The following is a 21,101-nucleotide window of genomic DNA, read 5'->3' as shown; positions in this document are numbered from 1 at the left end:
ATAATTATGCTTTTGTCATTATTCACTACACCCTGTTGAAGCTGAAGCCAAATATGTGAGAGCTCTTTTTTAACAATCGATAGGTAGGGTATAAGAGCATATTTATGTCATGATTTCCTCTTGAAGCAGCGTGTTCTAAGCGCGAATGCGCGAGCACCTGCTTTTCCATTGTTGACAGTAGTAACATCTGGACACGTGTGTTTTGTTTATGTTTCTGTCACGTCTCCTCCCTGTTCTGTCATTGACTGGGATTTCACGTGTCTGTATTGCCCTCAGCTGCTAGCAGTTTAGACGCTGATCATGTCCACATATATACCGCGCGCCTCCCAGCACACAACGCGGAAGATTATAGTAGAGTTAGATTAGTTCGTTTAGTAGTCATAGTCACGGTCCACGTTTAGCGTTAGTTCACACTGGATTAGCCGCTCCCAGTTCCTCGTCATAGTTCATGTTTCTCGTTTTGTTTATCGACCCCGTTTTCCGTGACCACGACCTTGATTCATGTTTAACCCTGTGTATGCCTGTTTGCCGATCGCCTGACCTTCACCTGTTTTGGATTACGTTTATGGATCACGTTTTGGATTTGTCTGCCTGTCTCTCTTTTAAAATAAACAACTGTTCATACTGCACTTGCATCCGTCCTATCTCCGCTCCGTCACGATACGTGACAGAATCTTCCGCCCAAACATGGATGCAGCAGGAGAACGGAGAAAACGCAGAACCCGGAAGTCGACGCCAACCGTCCCCGCTATGGACTCAGTCCAATTCCCACAATGGACATTTATGGAGCTTCCTGATCCATTTGACGGATTTTTCGGTGCCCCAGAATATTTTCTGGTAGATTGTCAATTCTATTTCTCCAGCCTGTTAGACCCTAAGCCAGAGGAGAAGCAATGGGTCCGATTCATGTGGTCCCGGTTCTTTGGACCGGCCCGTCACTGGGTGCAGCTGGATAAGCACTGTAGGAACCTGGACAGTGTAGAACAGTTTGTGGGGGAGTTCATGATGCGGTTCGGGAGTCTGGAGGCGAGGGTCGAGCTAGAACAACTTTTCGGGGGGGTAAGTCTGGCAGGCAAACCTGCCCTGCCGTTTACCCACTACTACAGGCAAACTCATGCAGAGCCCCAGCCGGAGGTTAACCTGGCGACCTCAGAGCTCAAACCTGAGACAGACGAGGTGGGCTCACCTGCTGAGCTCCAGCTAGAGGTCAACAGGGAGGCTCCAGCACCAGAGCTCAACCCTAAGGTCCAAGTCAGGTCTCAAGTCTCTGAGGTCCAAGTCCAAGTCAAGGCTCAAGTCCCTGAAGTCCAAGTCAAGTCTCAAGTCCCTGAGGTCCAAGTCCAAGTCAAGGCTCAAGTCCCTGAAGTCCAAGTCAAGTCTCAAGTTCCTGATGTCACATCCAAGCCTGCTGATCCAGTTGACCAAGTTCCGCTAATATCTAAGCCTAACAACTACGTTCTGCTTACGCCCAAGTCTACTGACATGGCCGACCACGTTCTGCTCACACCCAAGTTTACTGATACGGCCGACCACATTCTGCTCATGCCTGAGTCTACTGACACAGCCGACCACGTTCTGCTCACGCCTGAGTCTACTGACACGGCCGACCACGTTCTGCTCAAGCCCGAGTCTACCAACCCGGTCGCCCAGGTTCAGCCCACGCCCAAGTCTACCGACCCGGTCGCCCAGGTTCAGCCCACCCCCAAGTCTACCGACCCGGTCGCCCAGGTTCAGCCCACGCCCAAGACTGCCGACACGACCATCCAAGTTCTGCCAAAGCCCGAGTCTGCTGACACGCACAGCCAAGTTCTGCTCACGCCTGAGTTTGCTGACACGGACAACCAAGCTCTGCTCATGTCCATGTCTGCTGACATGCACAACCAAGTGTCTGTTGAAACAAACAACCAAGCTCTGCTCATGTTCCGTCTGATGACCCAACCAACCAAGTTCTGCTCATGCCCGAATCTGCTGACACGCACAGCCAAGCTCTGCTCACGCCCGAGTCAGCTGACATGGACAACCAAGCTCTGCTCACGTCCATGTCTGCTGACATGCACAACCAAGTGTCTGTTGAAACAAACTACCAAGCTCTGCTCACATCCCTGTCGGCTGACATGACCAGCCAAGTTCAGCTTGCAGGCTCCGCTGAGTACGTCGCTCTGCCTTCCTGCTCAGCCAAGGACGTCGCTCTGCCTTCCTGCTCAGCCGGGGACGTCGCTCTGCCTTCCAGTTCAGCCGGGGACGTCGCTCTGCTTTCATGCTCCGACGAGGACGTCGCCCTGGTTCCCTGCTCTGCTGAGTACAGCGCTCTGTTTTCCTGTTCAGCCGAGGACGTCACTCTGCCTTCCAGTTCAGCCGGGGACGTTGCTCCGCTTTCGTGCTCCGACAAGGACGTCACCCTGCTTCCCTGCTCTGCTGAGTACAGCGCTCTGTTTCCCTGTTCAGCCGAGGACGTCGCTCTGCTTTCATGCTCCGCCGAGGACTTCGCTCAGCCTGCCTGCCCTGCTGTGGTCGTTGCTCTGCCTTCGTGCTCCACCGAGGACTTCACCCAGCCTGCCTGCCCGGCTGTGGATGTCGCTCCGCTTTCACGCTGCGCCGAGGACTTCACTCAGCCTGTCTGCCCGGCTGTGGTCGTCGCTCTGCCTTCATGCTCCGCCGAGGACTTCGCTCAGCCTGCCTGCTCCACTGTGGTCGTCGCTCTGCCTACCTGTTCAGCCGGGGACGTCGCTCCGCTTTCATGCTCCGCCAAGGACGTCGCCCTGCTTCCCTGCTCCGCCGAGGACGTCGCTCCGCCGTCCTGCTCTGCCGAAGACGTCTCTCCGCTTTCAAGCTCCGCCAAGGACGTCGCCCTGCTTCCCTGCTCCGCCGAGGACGTCGCTCCGCCGTCCTGCTCTGCCGAGGACGTCGCTCAGCCTGTCTGCCCGGCTGTGGTCGTTACTCTGCCTCCCTGTTCAGCCAGGGACGTCGCTCCGCTTCCCTGCGCCGCCAAGAACACCGTGCGGTTTCCTGGCTCTGCTTGGGACATTCAGCCCAGGGGGCCGGGGGCGCCAATGAAATGGGATGACTCATGGCACTCCGGGAGGAGTGCCTTTGGGGGGGTTCTGTCATGATTTCCTCTTGAAGCAGCGTGCTCTAAGCGCGAATGCGCGAGCACCTGCTTTTCCATTGTTGACAGTAGTGACATCTGGACACGTGTGTTTTGTTTATGTTTCTGTCACGTCTCCTCCCTGTTCTGTCATTGACTGGGATTTCACGTGTGTCTGTATTGCCCTCAGCTGCTAGCAGTTTAGTCGCTGATCATGTCCACATATATACCGCGTGCCTCCCAGCACACAACGTGGAAGATTATCGTAGAATTAGATTAGTTCGTTTAATAGTCATAGTCACGGTCCACGTTTAGAATTAGTACACGCTGGATTATCCGCTCCCAGTTCCTCGTCATAGTTCATGTTTCTCGTTTTGTTTATCGACCCTGTTTTCTGTGACCACGACGTTGATTCATGTTTAACCCTGTGTATGCCTGTTTGCCGATCGCCTGACCTTCGCCTGTTTTGGATTACGTTTATGGATCACGTTTTGGATTTGTCTGCCTGTCTCTCTTTTAAAATAACAACTGTTCACACTGCACTTGCATCCGTCCTATCTCCGCTCCGTCACGATACGTGACAATTTATACCAAATGATGACTCCCCCACAGTCTCGGCCATGTTTTATATTCACTCTTTCATGGCATGGTATGGGATGGTAGTAGGATTTTTTTGTTTCCTGAGGGAAAGTGAGTTTCCATGTCTGAACGACACCATGTTTAAAACAGTATGATAATGTCATATTTTGTATTTTTAGGAACTGTGCATTTGAGATTTTAGTTCCGAAAACTGAAGAATATAGACCTGTATATTCCAGGAGCTTATAGAGAGTGACTTCATTGTAAAATTAGTTAGTGATAGTAGAGATGAAAGAGAGAAATTTTTGTGTTTGAGATTTATATAGAATGTCTATGATTTTGTTTGGAGCAACCTTATAGAATAAGAACATATTAATACAATTAAACATATTAACAGAGGATTTGATTTGTATTAGAAACACTAATACAAAAAGACAGCTAATGGACACATAGGCCTACTGTTGTATTATTTCAGATTCTTTTTTATATTAGGATTTTTTTGGTTCAAGTGTTTACGTAAGTATTTTGCAAATCTCCAGTTTCTGTGGAGTCTAGGTGTGTTTTACCTCGAAGTACATCAGCATATGTGGGATGCTGCAGAGGTAAAAGAGGTTGTGTTTCTTTATTCTGCCACAGGGCATTGCTGAAAATGGGATCCTATCTCTGTGCTTATCTGGATTCAGTCCTTGAAGGCTGTGCTTTGCTAGGATGGGATTGTTTGGCCTGGGATTTATTGACCATAGCTCTATGTGCTTCACATGGTGTGTGTTGTAAGGCTTGTGTCCCTTCTGTCTAGGTGGCTGGAGGGCTGTGTGGTAGTTAGTAGATGGTCTTTGGCTTTGAAGTTCTCTAGATCTGATGGGATTCTGGTTGTTTAGGTCTCTCTTGAGTGCAGCATCGTTTAGATTTTTTGCAAAGATTCTGATGCCCTCCTGGTGTAGGTATACGTGGTCAAGTAGGTGTGCATCTGTTATGCTTGGGTGTTGTGCAATGATGGTGTTGGTACTGTTGGAGCACTCTTTGGTGATATTTTCATTGATTTTTAAAAAAAAAAATTTTAATGAGACTCCAGGAGTAAGCTCTTCCAGCAAAACCATTGAAATGGTTATATTGGCTTTTGGGAACACCATATGAGCTTTTTCAGCCATCTTCACTGAGTCTGCTCCTTTGTTTCCTTTGGAGTGTATGTTGTTTGTGCCAGAGTGAATTACTATGTTTTGAGTGTCATGTAATTTGGACTGGCAGAGTAGCTTGAGTGCACTGTCTGTGGTGGGACACCAGAACTTTGCAATTCTGTGTGTGTGGGGAATGGCCTTCTGTGATTTAAATATTTGCCACTGGATAAGAACTGCAGTCTTTGGGTCTTGTGGATGGTTGGTGGGCTGGATTCTGGGCTGGCTGGTCTGTGGGGTACCTAGCTGGCTGGTCTGTGGGGTAGCTAGTTGGCTTGTCTGTGGGGTGGTTAGCTGGTTGGTTGGTAGGATGGCTAGCTGACTGCTCTGTATGGTGGCTTGCTGACTAGTTAGTTGGGTGGCTATCTGGTTAGTTTGTTGGATGATTAGTTGGCTGTGGGCAAGCTGGAGGCTAGTGGTGGTGGTGTGGGTGTTCTTATTGGTTGTTATATTGGGTGTGCTCTGATTATGGGACTGTTCCAATACCTCAGCTAAAGTGGTCAGCTGCTGTTTGAGACTGTGAATCAGGGACTCTTTCCGCTCCAGGTTGTCCATAAGTTTACAGTTCTTCTCTGAGCGACTTGTTGTCTCTCTGGAGCTTGTCCATGTTTTTCTCCATTTGTCCCATTTTAGTCTGAGTCTATTCTTTAAGCTGTTGTATCTCCTCTTGGACTTGCAGGATTGTGCCACTGTCTTGGAGTTTACTTTCCTTGCAATCCATGATCTCCATCTCTTGCAGGGAGAGACACTCATGGATGCGGGGCACAGACATTGCAGACCGGGGAGAGTGGGAAGCGGGAGGAGAGTAGGGTATGTGAGGGGTGGGCTGTGTGAGTGAGGATGAGGTCGGGGGAGGGGTGCAGGCAGAAGGAGCAAGGGGAGGGGGCTCAGCCTCAGAGCTGTGCTGAACTGCTGTTAGAGTTTTCTTCTCTTTTTCAGCTAAATATTTCAGTTCATCAAACTCAAATTTCACAAGACTAAATTCTACACTAAATCATTACAGTTGCATTATTATACAGTTTGATGTTAAATTTGTGAGAGGTGTCCATGTATAGTTGTCTCATAGCTTTATTCCCAACCATTTTCAGTTCTTTTTTTAGCTGAGAGCAGGGCTGTGTGCCAGGCATTTGGGTGCTCTGTGTAGAAGAGCAAGTCTGCTTTGATGATATTATCATTTAATATAGTAAATTCAGCTCTTAGAGTCTCTGGAAAGTCTCACAAAATCTTAGCTTTATACTTTTTCCTGCCATTTTCAGTGGTTGTCATTTGGGTAGCGGATAGCAAGGGCGCTAAAGCGCTGTCCCTCAGATTTTTCACATGTAGCCATTTATTAACTGTCACCTCTAGTTGTGATACTAGCTAGCAATTAGTTGTTATTTCTGTTAGCAGGGTTAAAAAAAATATGATAAAATCTGTGCTTTTACTTATACTTTTATTAAGTATTTTTCCTCTGTTCTCTAGAGTTTCTATTACTCTTCTTTTAGTTAGTATCCTGTATTTGATCTGTGGTTGCTGTCCCAGTTAGTGGATTAGCATAGTATCACCTTTTTAGTTTATTTAGGACAAAATAAATTATATACTATGCAGTATCTTTTTTTTTTTTTTTTTTTTTAACTTGTCCAGTGTATTCTCTGTATGTTTAGCATTAAATTGACATCTTTCTTCTCTTTTTTTCTCCACTTGAAACCAGCAAAATTTTAGGTTTGTTTATGAGCTCATGTTTTTGCTGCTATTTCTCTCACTCTCTCTCTGTTTTAACTAACCAATATTGTAAGTCATCATCTGTCGTTTAAATCAGGGGAAAAAAACATATGCCAAGCTGAAACTGGTGGTTCTTATACATCCCACCAAAGGAATACTCTGTGCTCTAAATAAAATTATCTCGTGGACCAGTTAATTGGATGGAAAATTCAAGGGGGATGGGGAAAATCTCAGTTATTCCACTAGGAAAATAGAGCAATGAACTCTGGGACAAAATATTTAATATACAAATAGGCCTAATTTTTAACCACGTCTCTTTTCAAAACAATCTATTTATGGTATTCATAGCAACTGAGTGAATACATATGCAATTTTCTTTAACTATGTTGATTTGTTATGGGCTAATTCATGATTAATTTGTGTTAATCCATTACATACAATCCCAATTAAGGTTAAGCTTAAGGGGTGAATACTTATGTAAAGCACTGCTGTATATGTATATGGTAAAACCATCGCATCACGAAATCCATTCTACTTGTCTCGTCCCCATCTAAACAAAACAACTCTTCAGAATTGCGAGACAGCTTCTAAAATTCGCCCTAAAGACTCGGTTCGAAGAATCCACTCATTATATAGCATGTGTTTAAACAGAAGAAAAAACATAAACATTTTGCTTCAAACACAGACACATGATCAGTTTGCCAGATTGTTGTTGAATTTGGAACAGTAAAGGATCACTGCTGAATGTTTGGAGAGTTAGATGTTTTTATTTGTAAAGAAAATAGTTTGTTCTCTTTGTTTGCATCTTCTCACATTTACTTGTGTTTGTTTGGAACATTAGTACAACACCAATTGCGAAAAAGTTGAGACAGTATGGAAAATGCAAAAAAAAAGTCATTTGAAAATTCAGTTCACCAGGTACTATATTGAAAACACATTATTAACACATTATTTGATGTTTTACTTTGTGAATTTAATTTATCTTTGAAAATATACACTCATTTCAAATCTGATGACTGCAACACACTCCACAAAAGTTGGGACAGTCAAATGTTTACCACTGTGTAACATCACTTTTAATAACACATATTAAGAGTTTGGGCGCTGAAGACACCAGTTGGTTAAGTTTAGCAAGCGGAATTTTCCCCCATTCATCCATTATGCATTTTTCAGCTGCACAACTGTATGGGGCCTTCGTTGCGCTTCATAATGCGCCACACACTCTCAATCGGAGACAGGTCAGGACTGCAGGCAGGCGATGCTAGCACCCGCACTCTCTGCTTATGCAACCATGTGCTTGTAATCCGGGCAGAATGTGGTTTGTCATTGTCCTGCTCTGCATGGCAGCATACGTTGCACCAAAATGTGTACATATCTTTCTGCATTAATGATGCCCTCACAGCTGTGCAAGTTACCCATGTCATGGGCACTGACACACCCCCATACCATGACAGACTATTTTGACTATTAACTATTTGAAATGTTGACTCGTCGGACCACAAAACATGATTCCACTGTGCTACAGTTCATCTCAGATGAGACCGAGTCCAGAGAAGTGGGCAGCACTTCTAGACAGTGTTAATGTATGGATTCTGCATTACACAGTAAAACCTTATCTTGCATCTGTGGATGCAGCGGCGAATGGTGTTGACTGACAAAGGTTTACCAAAGTATTCCTGAGCCCATGTCAGGATATCTATTACAGATTCATGATGGTTTTTAAGACAGTGATGTCTGAGGGATCGAAGATCATGCGCATTCAGAAATGGATTTCGGCCTTGCCCTTTACGCACCGAGATTTGACCGTATTCCTTGAATCTTTTAATTATATTGTGCACTGTAGAAAGTGAAAAACCCAAAATCCTACCACTTTGTCTTTGGGGAATGTTATTCTCAAAGTGTTGGATTATTCACTGACTCATCTGTTGGCAGATTGGCAAGCCTCGACCCATCCTTGCTCTTGATGGACTAAGCCTTTTTTAGAGGCTCCTTATATCCTATGATTAGACGATTGCCTCACCTGTTTCACATCACCATCTTATTTCAACTTGTCATATTGCTGTTAGTCCTAAATTGCCCCTGTCCCAACTTTTTTTGGAACATATTGCATGCATCAATTTCAAAATAAATGTTTACCTTCAAAAACTATTCAATTGATTAGGTAAAACATCAAATACCTTGTCTTTATAAGTTTTTTGTTGTTGTTGTTTAAATACTAGTCAGAGTACATTTACAAATCACTCCTGTTTGTTTTTATTAACATTTTCCATACTGTCCCAACTTTTTCAGAATTGGGGTTGTTCAATCCAAGCATATAGTTACAGGAAATAGCTTTAATGCAAGCGCTAGAGGTAGAATTTCCATCTGTGGAAATGTGCAAGAAAGTTGCAGAAGCTAAGGGGGAAAAAAACTGCAGTGCATTGCCAAGAGCTACAAGGTACATGAGGTTTACAATTCAAAGATATGAAATATAAGAGGAGAGAGGGGAGGAGAGGATAGAGACATATTATGCAACCACAAATACCACTGTTATGCAGCAAGCCCTAAAGCAGAGTAAAATTAGATACAGACGATCAAGTGCTCACAATTAGGGCTTTGAGAGATGCTTCTTGAAGTTGTATGACATTTCAGCAGATGAATAAGAAGTGGCATATCTCTGAAAAGTATCCCCATCTCTGACAGGAAAAATTAGGATCTTCATTTACAAATAGCATTTACCACAAAAATGCATGTTTTACATAAACGCTTCCTGATAACCTCAACAACTACCTTTAAGTTTCAAGTAACTTTTAAAAGAATTTTCAAATTCTTATCTCAATACAGTTTCATTCTGTTCCATCGCCTACATTGCAAACTGCTGGAGCCTTTAGACCTTGACCTTTATGCTATTGAGTGAGACATGGACACATGAGATGAGGAAGGCTGGCATCAGGAGCTACACTGCAACCACTGACAGGTGAGGCCTGATTTTCCTTGATATTATACAGAGTGAATTTGCACGACTGGCAGATCTGCAAAGTGGACTGTGAAGGTCAGCTGGTCATCAAGCAGTATGGGGTTCCTGGAGGACTTTGCAAGTGATATTGATGTGACTTTAATAATGATGTGATGGATGGCAGCACATGAAAAGCTTGGATGACAAAAGCTCTGTTTTTATGGGATTGTGTTGAGGTTGGTGTTTTCTCTTTCAAGCTGTGATGCTGAGAACACAGATCTGCATTACTTTCCTAATATGTGTAACACTAATCGCCTGACTAGAGATGCAGATTGAGTATGTTCACTGTAATTATCAGAGTTTGAATTACAAGTGAACGTTGAATGACAGGGACGTTTTGCGTTTTTTTCATTTATAAGATGAGCACAACCTTGTTGCCAAAAAGTCAAATAATCCTGATTATTTTATTTGTATGCTTTGTTGACTTCATTGTTTAAGTGTATGCCCTAGATATAGAGATAGTTTATGTGTGTCATTTATTTTGGTGTTATGAATGTGTTCAATTGTGTTCTTGCATGTAGCATCAATATTTGAAATGACAGTGACAAACTTTGCCCCAAATTTTATTTCCAGCTCATATATTACAGTGTGTGTTGGTTTGAGTTGTATTAAAAGGAGTCAGATGCAAGGTGGTCCCCTGCTAAACATTGCCCTCCATTTTAACCTTGGTGAATGTTTCACCATTTCTTTAGTCTACCAGAATGCCAGCTTAACCAGCCATGTTCATGTCTTTCTTTCTCCCCCTCATTGCTTGCAGTGTGGGAATGATACGATGACATGGGCCTTGCCTCTTTGCAGGCCGTCATGCCTCCTGAACAGGGGATGTCTCATCTCAGCTTGTCTTCATTCTTTTCTCCCTTCTGAGGGCAAAGTAGCCCTGCAGTATAAAACAGCTTTTTAGGACCACCAGGTCAGATCTCTCACTTATCTGCCACACTGCACCTGCAAAAGAGAACATCACAACATTATATCACAGTGTTGCAGAATGATGAAGTGATTATATGGATTTGCTGCTTAAAAAAAAAAAAAAAACCAAAAAAACCTTTCTTAATATGGTATGTGCTTATTGTTGTTTCTCATTTAGTCTAATATTACTTGCATGAGTATACATATCACTGGATTATTTTGATCATTTCAGAATGAAAATGACGACTTTTCAAGACACCTATGTGGCACAGCATGCTTCAGAGATTGCTTGATATTCTGATATTTACCATACTCCATTACCCCACTAAGCAGGAAGTTTGCCTCAGGAGCACTGCTTCCAGCAGGCAGGTTAATGTTACTGATTTGGTCCCAGACTCATAAAAGCACTAATGCATACTTCCTTAGCGGTTGAGAGCTGTGAGAGGGTCAGCCCCTTGCTTTAACTCCAAATGTAATCAGTGGTGAGAGTGAGCACGCACAATGGAGTGTGAGAACGTTGATTGAATGAGATTGACTTGCATTATCTGGCATAGAAGCGGTGATCACATTCAGTCCTATCATCACTCTTAGAGCCTGAACTGGGTTGCTTTTCTCCCTCCTTTGCTGGTAGGATCACTTCATCTTCTGCATATAAACCTGTGAGTTATAGGAACTTACTTACACCTCCTCCACCTCCCTCCACCTAATTAAATTCACAAAGGATGTTGTAATTGTCACATCCGTTGAATGAGGTATATAAGAGTAGGGAAACAATGAACAGTGCAGGGGGAAAAGTGCTGATTTAACATCACTGCAGTATCAGGAGGAGAACAAAGGAGACAGACAGAGAGAGAGAGCAATATATATAGATTCATTCAAAACCTTTCAACATTACAACCAATAGCTTTTTTGTAATACTGATGCCAAGGACAAACTGGCAATTAAAGAGATGTCAAACCATAAGTCAATAATTCATACCAAGGAACTTGGTGTACATGTGTATATTCAGTGTCAGAGCTTCAGGTCAAATGTCATGCTAGGGGTGCTTGCCTGTGGACTGAGTTGACATGCTGGTTGTGTTCCAGCAGGAATCATTGTGCCTGATCAGTCAACATATTCACAATTCCAAAGCAGTTATTGACCAACTTGTGTCACCAATAATAACCACGCTGACAGTCTATTGAGCATTTCAGTCGACTTGGTATAATTACCACTCTGTGAATGAACACAGCCAGAGGAAAGGAGGTAGTGATTAGCACTAAAAAAAAAAGACCAAGCTGCTTGTTATTTCCCCAGCGGAGCACTATCAGACAGGGTAGAATTCCTAATGTGACTCTGATAAATGACACTGAAGTTATCAGTTTGGCCAAGTAGCTGATGAGTAGTAATAAACCTATTACAAGAAAGCTCTTACAGAGTTCGTAGCTGAATTTGACTGGGATTGTTTACACCTCTTGAGTGTGTTGCGTATGATGGATTTGTTCTCTGACATGGCAGAAATTGCCGCTCAAGTACAATGAAACATGTTACTGTATGTCTGTTGTGTTTAACCCCTTCAACTTTCTGCTAATTGAACATGAATCATATTAATTAGTAAACAAGCAAGGGTAATTCAGTGAAACTGATAGGAAAGGTTATGATCTGATACGGACCTGAAACACCTATCTAGTATCAGGTCTTATTTATATTATTTTCTAATCTAATCCACATCATATATTATACAATGAAGACATTATGTTGACTGACATGGCACAGATCTGTCATGAGATTTAATTTAAAGCTCACTGCAATCACATTTCAAATATCTTCACCAAAAAATGCTTTGCAGAGAGTCAGCTACTGAGAGACTGTCAACATTACATCGATATGTAGTATTGCTGATACTCAGAGACGTATTATCGGTACACAAAAAAGTGTGATGGGTGTACGTCTGGACCCACCGATTGCTTCTGGAAGTTTAAGAAGTTAAACAGTTGTGGAACTGAGAACACTGGCATGAATTGGTGAGGCATTCTGAATAATGAGTGTGTTGATCTCTCTGGGAGTCATTAGTGAGATGTTGTAATGTTTACTGTGTTACCTGGTTACAAGACTCAGGTAGGGGACTGGTTCATGTTATGATTGTTGATACAAATAGTAGAACCCAATATTTAATAACCTCAGTCAACTGAAGAGAAGTGAGCAGTCTTTAGTGAGATGGGAGCTCAGATATTGATTAAATTGTGTTTGTACACACAACATGTTTTGATCTGTGTTATTTCAGCTTATATTCAGGTCCACACCTGGTTCAGTGCAATACACTTGTTATGAGTGTCCATTAGATGGAGCTGTGGTATACTAGATGTGTTTGTGTGTGTGTGTGTGTGTGTGTGTGTGTGTGTTGTAATGGATTGACAGAGACAATGTGAGAAGCACAGCTAATTTGTCTTTATTCTCCAGAGAATATCAAATTGTATGCCTGTTTTTTATCAATCCTGTGTCAGAACATGAATAGGAACCTGACAACACACCAGTTTTGTGGCACAGGCTGTAATTTTTACCTGACTCCTACAAACAGACCTTAATGTGCAGAACTCTACTATATTAATCGGGAACTGCCTGGTTTATATTAGTGCTTTTTCTGAGGATTTATTATTGCACTGATGTACCTCTTGTCCTTTAAAAGGCAGAGCCATTTGGTTGCTCCTCCCCCTGAACTGTGAATGATGTCATTGTGGCTTCCCCAGACCATGGACAAATGATGTGAAGCCTCTCAGTGAGGCTTTACTCTCTCCCTCTCCCTCTCCCTGTGCCTCTCTTCCTCTCTGGTTCTCACTCCTTTGCTTTCTATCTTGAGTTGCTGCAGCTGAAGCAACTTGTCTGCTCTCTCTCTCTACCATTCTTTCTGTCTCTATGCAGAGATGTAGCCCTCACACTATCAAACTTTCTTACCTCTTTGCTGAATTGCTGAAGCCCTGACTGATCTCCATCTTCATTCCAGTCCACTTCAGTCCTCTGCTACTCCATGGATCTCCTGAGTTCTGCTCTCTGACCTCCTGCATTCTTTCTGCTATAGCCTTTCTCCTCCTGCTTCTCCAATCTGGACCATGGCCATGAAGGAGACGGTGCTGCCCATCAGCGAGGTATGCAGCCCCTTCCCAGAGGTGATCGAGCTGAATGTTGGTGGCCAAGTGTATGTGACCAAGCGCACCACCCTGCTTAGCGTTCCTGACACAACGCTTCATGCTATGTTTGCACGGCGAGCACCTGGCGAGCTGCCCCGAGACAGCCGTGGCCGCTTCTTTATAGACCGTGATGGTTTCCTGTTCCGCTATGTCCTGGACTTTCTGCGTGACAGACATGTAGTTCTGCCTGAGCACTTCCCTGAGCGTGAACGCCTGCAGCGTGAGGCTGAGCACTTCCAGCTGAATGAGCTTTTGAGACTGCTAGGACCACCACGTATTGCCAAGCAGGGCTCACTCAACGATGAGGGCTGCCACAGTGACATTGAGGAGAGTTCTCAGAGCAGCGAGCTCCCTGGACGTACTCCAAGCCTGGATAAGAGGTCAGGGTTCATCACCCTTGGCTACCGTGGCTCATATACCACAGTGAGGGACAACCAAGCAGATGCCAAGTTCCGGCGCGTAGCAAGGATCATGGTGTGTGGGCGAATCGCTCTGGCCAAAGAGGTGTTTGGTGAGAGTCTGAACGAGAGCCGTGACCCAGACCGGCCACCCGAGAAGTACACTTCACGCTTCTACCTGAAGTTCACCTACCTAGAGCAGGCCTTCGATAGACTGAGCGAGGCTGGTTTTCACATGGTAGCTTGCAATTCCACAGGGACATCTGCCTTTGTTAACCACTACAGAGATGATAAGATTTGGAGTAGCTACACTGAATACATCTTTTTCAGTAAGTTATGGAGAATCCTTTGCCTAACATCATTAGCTCTCTCTCTCTCTCTCTCTCTCTCTCTCTTTTATTCAGCCATTCTAAATCTTTCACACATTGGTCCATTGCTGCATCTTTCACATATTTGACTCTTTTTACTCTCTGTACAAAAAGAAATCATCATCTTACCTCTCTGTCATACCTCTCACTATTGTTCCTATTTTTTTTAAATTTCTCATATATTTCACATTTACACATGCTTATAGCTAGCCAACGAGTTTTTCCATTATGCAAATGTGCGTGATAATTGGAGTCCATTATGCCAAAGGCTTGAATGAGTGAATGTGTATACAAGCCCCAAAATTGCATCAGTAGTGTTAACATGAGCTACAGCTCTAACCAATTAGTAGCAACTATTATTCCAGTCATTCTTTGCTGGTTTTGTGCAATAGTCTGCTCATTACAGTGTTTTCCCTCAGGTCTGAAATAAATCAGGTGTGTTTGGTGGTGGTGGGGTGAGGGGTCTGGCTTAGGTATTGGGGATTTTTGCATGCCAGCTAGTATGTTTTTCTATATACAACTTGAAGTTACTAGCTAGCAACCACACTCGTAGAGTATTTAACATGAAACAATTAGCAGGACAGGAGAAGCTTTACATGCTCCATGAGATTATTCTTTCTTCGTTGGTTTGTGTTAGGTTAGTGCTCCTCTGTCTCTTTCTCCTTCCCAATCAGGCCTAACCCTAAACAGTGCTAGGACTTATGTGTGTAGTACATGGTTTGTAACCACGGAAGATCCAAGCCTGAATTCATGGATGAGTTGATGTTTGACTGAGACTGAATTGCAGGTGTGTTGTTAAATCTATGCTGTCATGCTCTGCAGGTTTCAAAAATGTTTCAACAGAGCTGTGTGTCCATATAAAGATACTGTATGCGTGTATGGGGAATTATGAGATTGTGGGTGTTGGTCTGCGAGAGTGTGTACAGAGATAAGGCTCAGTGTATGAATAGACAGCATGGAGGAAACACACAGATAAAAGGTGCAAGTGATTGACTAGAAGGAGGCACGGCTGTGGTTTTAAGGAAGCTAATAGAACTTCAGTGTTAATCCCACCACTGCACAGCACAGATAACAAGACCGTGTGTGTCTTTAGTGTTACATCATGAAGTTACAACCTGAGTAAAATCACTAGCATTTCTTTTTCTTATAAACACACTCTGCCTCTTTCTTCCTGTCTCTCCCTGTCACTCTTTTCCGAGCCTCTAAATAGATCCCCATTCAAGGTACCTAACACCCATTACCCTTTCTCCACCTCTGTCAGTCTGCATTGTGAAGGTTCAGTACACTGAATGTAGTCTCAGAGTCAGGGACAAGAGAGAGGCAGCACACAGAGAGGAAAAACGAAGAGGGCAGTCACAGTGGTAGAAACAAAGCAAAGGTAGAAAAGCATAAGGGCAAGAAGATTATCTCTAATAGAAAAAGGGAGGAAAGAGCCCTAATGTGGCAAGGCATGGGAGAAGGAAGAGTAAGAGAGAGCACAAACTGAACTGAGAAAGAAGAGAAGTAGACTAGAGGCAGCTGGTGTAAAGATGAACATCAGGGAGTGAGAGACACCAGCAGTAGATGGAAAGAGAGCGAGAGAGAGAGAGAGAGAGAAAGTATAGAGGGAGAGTGGTCACTGGAGGCCATGTGAGTGCTGGGCTGTGGACAACCTTGTCATCTGAGTTTTTCATGATGGGTGTGTGCCTCATGGGGAGCCCTTTCCCTGCTCTCTCACTCCTTCCTCATCCATACTCTATTAGCATAATGATGGCTGTCCAGGGAGCTCTGAGGAAGGGCACTGACTTGTTTTGGCATGTCAGAGATGGTTACAGCACAGGGAAATGGGTAAATATTCAAAATTGCCATCTAATGGGGGTCACAAGAACACTAATGTACAGGAACTGAAGCTAGATAGTCAACCAGAATGACCAGTTTAAAGATTAATTCATTTTAGGGATGGACAGTGTACAAATATTGTGATTAAATTATATTACTACATTTTCTAAGATGGGTATTGTCGGTTCCTTTCCAGGTCCATTCCTTTTTAAATAGGTAGTCTAGCAATGACTGTCTGACTGAATGTTAAAATATATATTATTATCAGCCCATCTCCATTTTCTTTAATTAGACAATAAATAAACCATTTTGGTTTATTTATTGTCTGGTACTCTGTTAGCAAACCTAAATATCATGATGGATGAAACATCAATAAACAGTACTGTGATATGATATTTTTGTCATATTGCCTGTGCTCATAAAGGTAAATTATTAAGCAAACCCAAGTCTTATACTTACATATTTCTTTAAATTTTTTTTTACTTTCTTCACATCTTAATGCTTTGTGTGTGTGTGTGTGTGTGTGTGTGTTGGTAATATTTTTTTGCTCTCAGGATATTCTAATGCTACTGCACCAATAGTGGCTAGAGAGTTAGGTGAAAGGATCCATCACTGCCTGACTTTTTAATTAAATTAATCCCAGACATTAGTCTGTTCTCCAGTAGTAAATACAGTGTCTCATAATAAAGCTCATTTTATCTGCTAAACAAATTTTAATAGTTAACATGAGATATTAACTATTAACTCTCCTATTATATTGGGGGGAAAAGTTACATCCATTATGTTATGGGTCAAAATGACTTCCACAGTTTAAATACACACAAAAACAGCAAAGAACAGCTTAGAACGGTAAAACTTTAATATGGCTTGTCTGAGACAAGCCATAAGAAGAAATATTTGCATATATGTACATGACCCTAAATGAGGAAAGTCATAAAATTTCAAAGAGGAAAAGAGAAATTAACCAGTATTTCAGACATCTCATATGTGGAAATGGGTCAAATTGACCCATAACATAATAGGAGGGTTAATAGCAAATGACCAAACTCGTAACTCTGAGTTATCTACATTTGATTTACTATAACTATATACTATACTATACTATACTATAACGATATACTATAACTGTTAATAGCAAAAGACCAACAACATTTTTTATTTAAACATTACATTAGTTTTCTAGCACAAAATTTAATGTTACAGAAAAATGTTTGTATGTCAATAAATACATAAGATAAGATGTACCTTTATACATTAAATAAAGCATATTACATAAGAGACCACTTTTCAGTCAAAAAAAAACACAATGAAGGCTGCTGGGTTTTGCTGCAAAAATAAGAAGCAAGTGTAACAGTCAAAGTCTCCAGAAGAACCATGGCTGATTCTGCAAGATGCTCAATAAAACTTACAGCTCATTTCCTTATAAGACTGCTCTAATTGCTCCGGAGACTGCTATTTTTATTTATTTTTATTTATTTACTTTTTTTTTGTCACACCAAATATTGACTTTTTTGTTTCATTTACTACTGTTTACTGCTCTTTACAGTATTTGTTTAATGTAGAAACATTTAATTTCATTATTTTGAAGGCAGTTTTGCGCTACAGCATTTCTTTGCATGTGCCTAAAACGTTTGCTCAGTATTGTATCTGCTTTGTATGCAAAACATTCATGATGGTCTTATTGCAGCAGTTTTCAGAGCATGATGAATCATGAAAAATTACATTTTAATAGTGTTTTGTATAATAAATATTGAGCTTTGCAGCATTAATGCAATGCGTAATTGGGCTTCTGAGTGGTGCGACAGAAAATACTTCCTTCTCTCATCAGGAGATTGTGGCCAGGAATCTGAGAGCAACATTCCTACCAATCCATGTTGTCTGGGTAGGAATGATGGCGTTACTTTCTCCCCTATCAATCGGAACAACACTAAGCAATCACGGGTTTGTTAGGTCCTCAGAGTGTGTTATGCTGCCCTGTGATGCTGAAATCCCTTGGTTGGTAGCTGTCAGGTGACTGGAGAATTCCCTTGCCAGTGGGTGGGAATTTTAAATGAATACCATTTGGTAAAAATGGGATAAATATCCCAAAGATAAGAAAAAAAAAAGAAAAGAAAACGTATGTTTGAATACACTATAGGACAGTATTTAAGCCAAGCTTCACTGGAGAATTATGGGCTACATTACCTCTGGCTGTCTAAGAGTTAATGTAGACAAACACTGTTGAAAGTATAGATAAAATTAATCATGCAACAGTGCAAGTGAGGTTTTTTTTTTACTCACTAGAATAATTGAATTACATCATGAGTAATGTAGTCATGCTGCTAAACATTTCCTTGTGACATTTGTTTAATGAAAATATTGGGGGAAGTTGTGCAATTTCCTTTGTATTGCACATATGCTAAAGGTCATCTTTAGAGAGACTGGTGCCAAGCAGCTGTTGGCTCAGGCACTGCATATCTGTGAGGATGTTCGTGTGTATCTGTGAGTGAGTGTGTAATAGGGTGGTCCTTACCACAGTGGCATATTGTCATGTCTTATTATTATTCCACTGAATGACTGAGTGGTATGCATGGGTGAGCGCGTTGTCTCTCTGGGTGAATGTAAACTCTGATTGCATCTCTGTCAGCGAGGCGATGGCACAGACACATACACAGGAGGCTGACAAATAAGTCCTTGTCATTTGCCAGACCTTCACACACCCTTATGATTAAGACAGCGGTTGTTCTGCCAATTTCACCCCAGGTGGTGGGTGCTGGTCCTCATCAGCCATAACTGTTCTCAAAAGTAAATGACCATGCCTGTTTTCATCTAACTCTCTGCTGCTTTTGGAATGCTTTTGTCAAGATCTCCTACCTGACAAAGCAAATTGAAATGTAGAATTTGTCCTGAATGTTGACAATTTCCATTTGCCACACAAAAGAAATGGCAACAAATGGTGGCTCTTTACAGTGTTGGGTAAGTTACTCAAAAAAGTAATCCACTACAAATTACTAATTACTGCATGTAAAAAGGAATGAGATTACTAATTACGTTACTTTCACGTTACTTTCAAAACCTAACAAACCTACAAAAATACACTGCAAAGTGAAACTCACTTTCAGTCATTTTAGCATGCGTCAATATATGACATGATCAGAAAAAGTTGGATTTATCATAACACTTGCCTCAGGTGTTGTCACTGTTTGTAGGACTCCAGACCAATAAAATATCAAACTTTTCTAACTAGTCTAGTTTGGTGTCGCTAGCCAATGGGTGGCACAATTAAGCTATTGTATGAGTTATAGCTGCTACAGTGCCATGCAAAGTACATTATCTTTCCTTATGCTCTTTTCATATCATGTTCATGTAAACTGGAACATATATAGACATTTACACATCATGTTTTCCTGCTCAGCATCAGAAGATGTTAGTGTTTCAGTTTCAACACCTTTTCTGTTTAAAAGAAAAACAGCATATATCCATTTTTCCTCACACTGACTGTGAGCTAGCGTTCGGCAGAATTGAAAGACTGTCAGCCAATAAGATACAAGTGTTTCCACGTATTTTCCTGTAAACCCTGTCTGATTGGTCTACGTAATGTTCAGTTACGTAGTGACAAACTGCTCCAAATGGAGAATTATTCAGGGCTAACAAAAAAATCTTCGGGGCAAAACGTGATTTATTTTTAAAATGCATTTTACTTAATATCGTTTTCTTAACAATAAATTTGTAATGCAAGAAAAGTAATTTCATTGGCATCAGTACCTGTAATCAAATTACATAAATTTGAAATGTAATGCATTGTCAGAAAAAGTAATTAGATTACAGTTCCACCCAACTCTGGCTCTTTAAAGCTTCATTCGTAACCATCTACATTCTATACCAGCCAAAATGAGAGCAGAAATGAGTACTGCTCACTGAACAGACAAAAGAATCAATCAAACTTGATAAAGGGCATTAATGGAAGACATGAACACTATAGAGGCCAAGTTATTCATAGACATAAGTAGTATAACCGGATATTGACATCCATTAAATGCAGTCTGGCCATTATCCACTTCACAGAATATCGGTGCTTTAGTGTGTAAAGTAGCGATGATGCCAGGATATGTGCCTGCCTGCTGCAAAGAAACGTGTTGGGGAACACAAAGAGAAAATCCCTCAACAATTTTTTATTCAATTTTATATTGGTTGTAGAATGATAAAATTATATGCATTTGTTTTCCCCAAGCTGCAGCTGTAGTACAGGCAGTGGGCTCCATAAAATAAAAAAAGCTTGATTACCTGTTTCAGAAAATATAAACCCTTTTATCAGGACTGATTGAAGGTCCCATTCATTATTCCATTCATATATCTGTCTATGTTCTGCAAAGGGCATTTCCTATAGAACTATGAATTTTGTGCTGGCAAATGTGCATAATAAAAATTTCCTCTGGTACAAATTCCACAGAGTAGCGTATTATTTATACAAACAGCTGAAATACTGAAATAGAAGAGTTAAGACTGCTGCTCTGGGATACAGATTTATTGATGCTGAATTATTGAAATGGAAAACAAATCTAAACGTGACTGAAAATGTGCAAAAATTAAATTTAGCCTTTATTGCTCTTCACTAATGCAAGAAATCAGGCGCATACACATTTACCTAAAGCTTGATTTATTTTTGTTTCTTATTTGCATGCAGAGGTTTTAGTTGCTTACATGACAATGTCAAGATTTAATTTATACTGAAACAGTGTTTGACTTTTTTGTATTCACTTATTTTTATACGGGTCATGAAAACATGTCCTTCTTTTCATGCAAAGTCCCATTTATGTACATCAATAGGTAGAAGAAATACTGCCATATGGGTCATAAAATCTTTTAAATAGTTTTTGCAATTAGAGAGCCAGTATTGAAGTATCAAATATTTTATCTGATACTGATATTGTATATA

At 41.7% G+C, this 21,101-nt stretch overlaps 1 protein-coding gene across 1 annotated transcript in view; it reads left to right on the top strand.

The window, feature by feature from the left end:
- Positions 1–21,101, top strand: part of LOC128611188 (BTB/POZ domain-containing protein KCTD8-like) — a 52,280-nt gene that overhangs the window by 18,737 nt on the left and 12,442 nt on the right. Inside the window, exons 2-3 of the mRNA XM_053630524.1 lie at positions 9,361–9,493; positions 13,494–14,329. Of these exons, the coding sequence (XP_053486499.1) occupies positions 9,420–9,493; positions 13,494–14,329 (910 nt within the window). The 5' untranslated portion in view covers positions 9,361–9,419. The remainder of the gene's footprint in view (positions 1–9,360; positions 9,494–13,493; positions 14,330–21,101) is intronic.

Source organism: Ictalurus furcatus, chromosome 8, assembly GCF_023375685.1.
Source record: "Ictalurus furcatus strain D&B chromosome 8, Billie_1.0, whole genome shotgun sequence".
NCBI lineage: Eukaryota > Metazoa > Chordata > Actinopteri > Siluriformes > Ictaluridae > Ictalurus > Ictalurus furcatus.
This window is presented reverse-complemented; position numbering and strand designations above follow the sequence as displayed.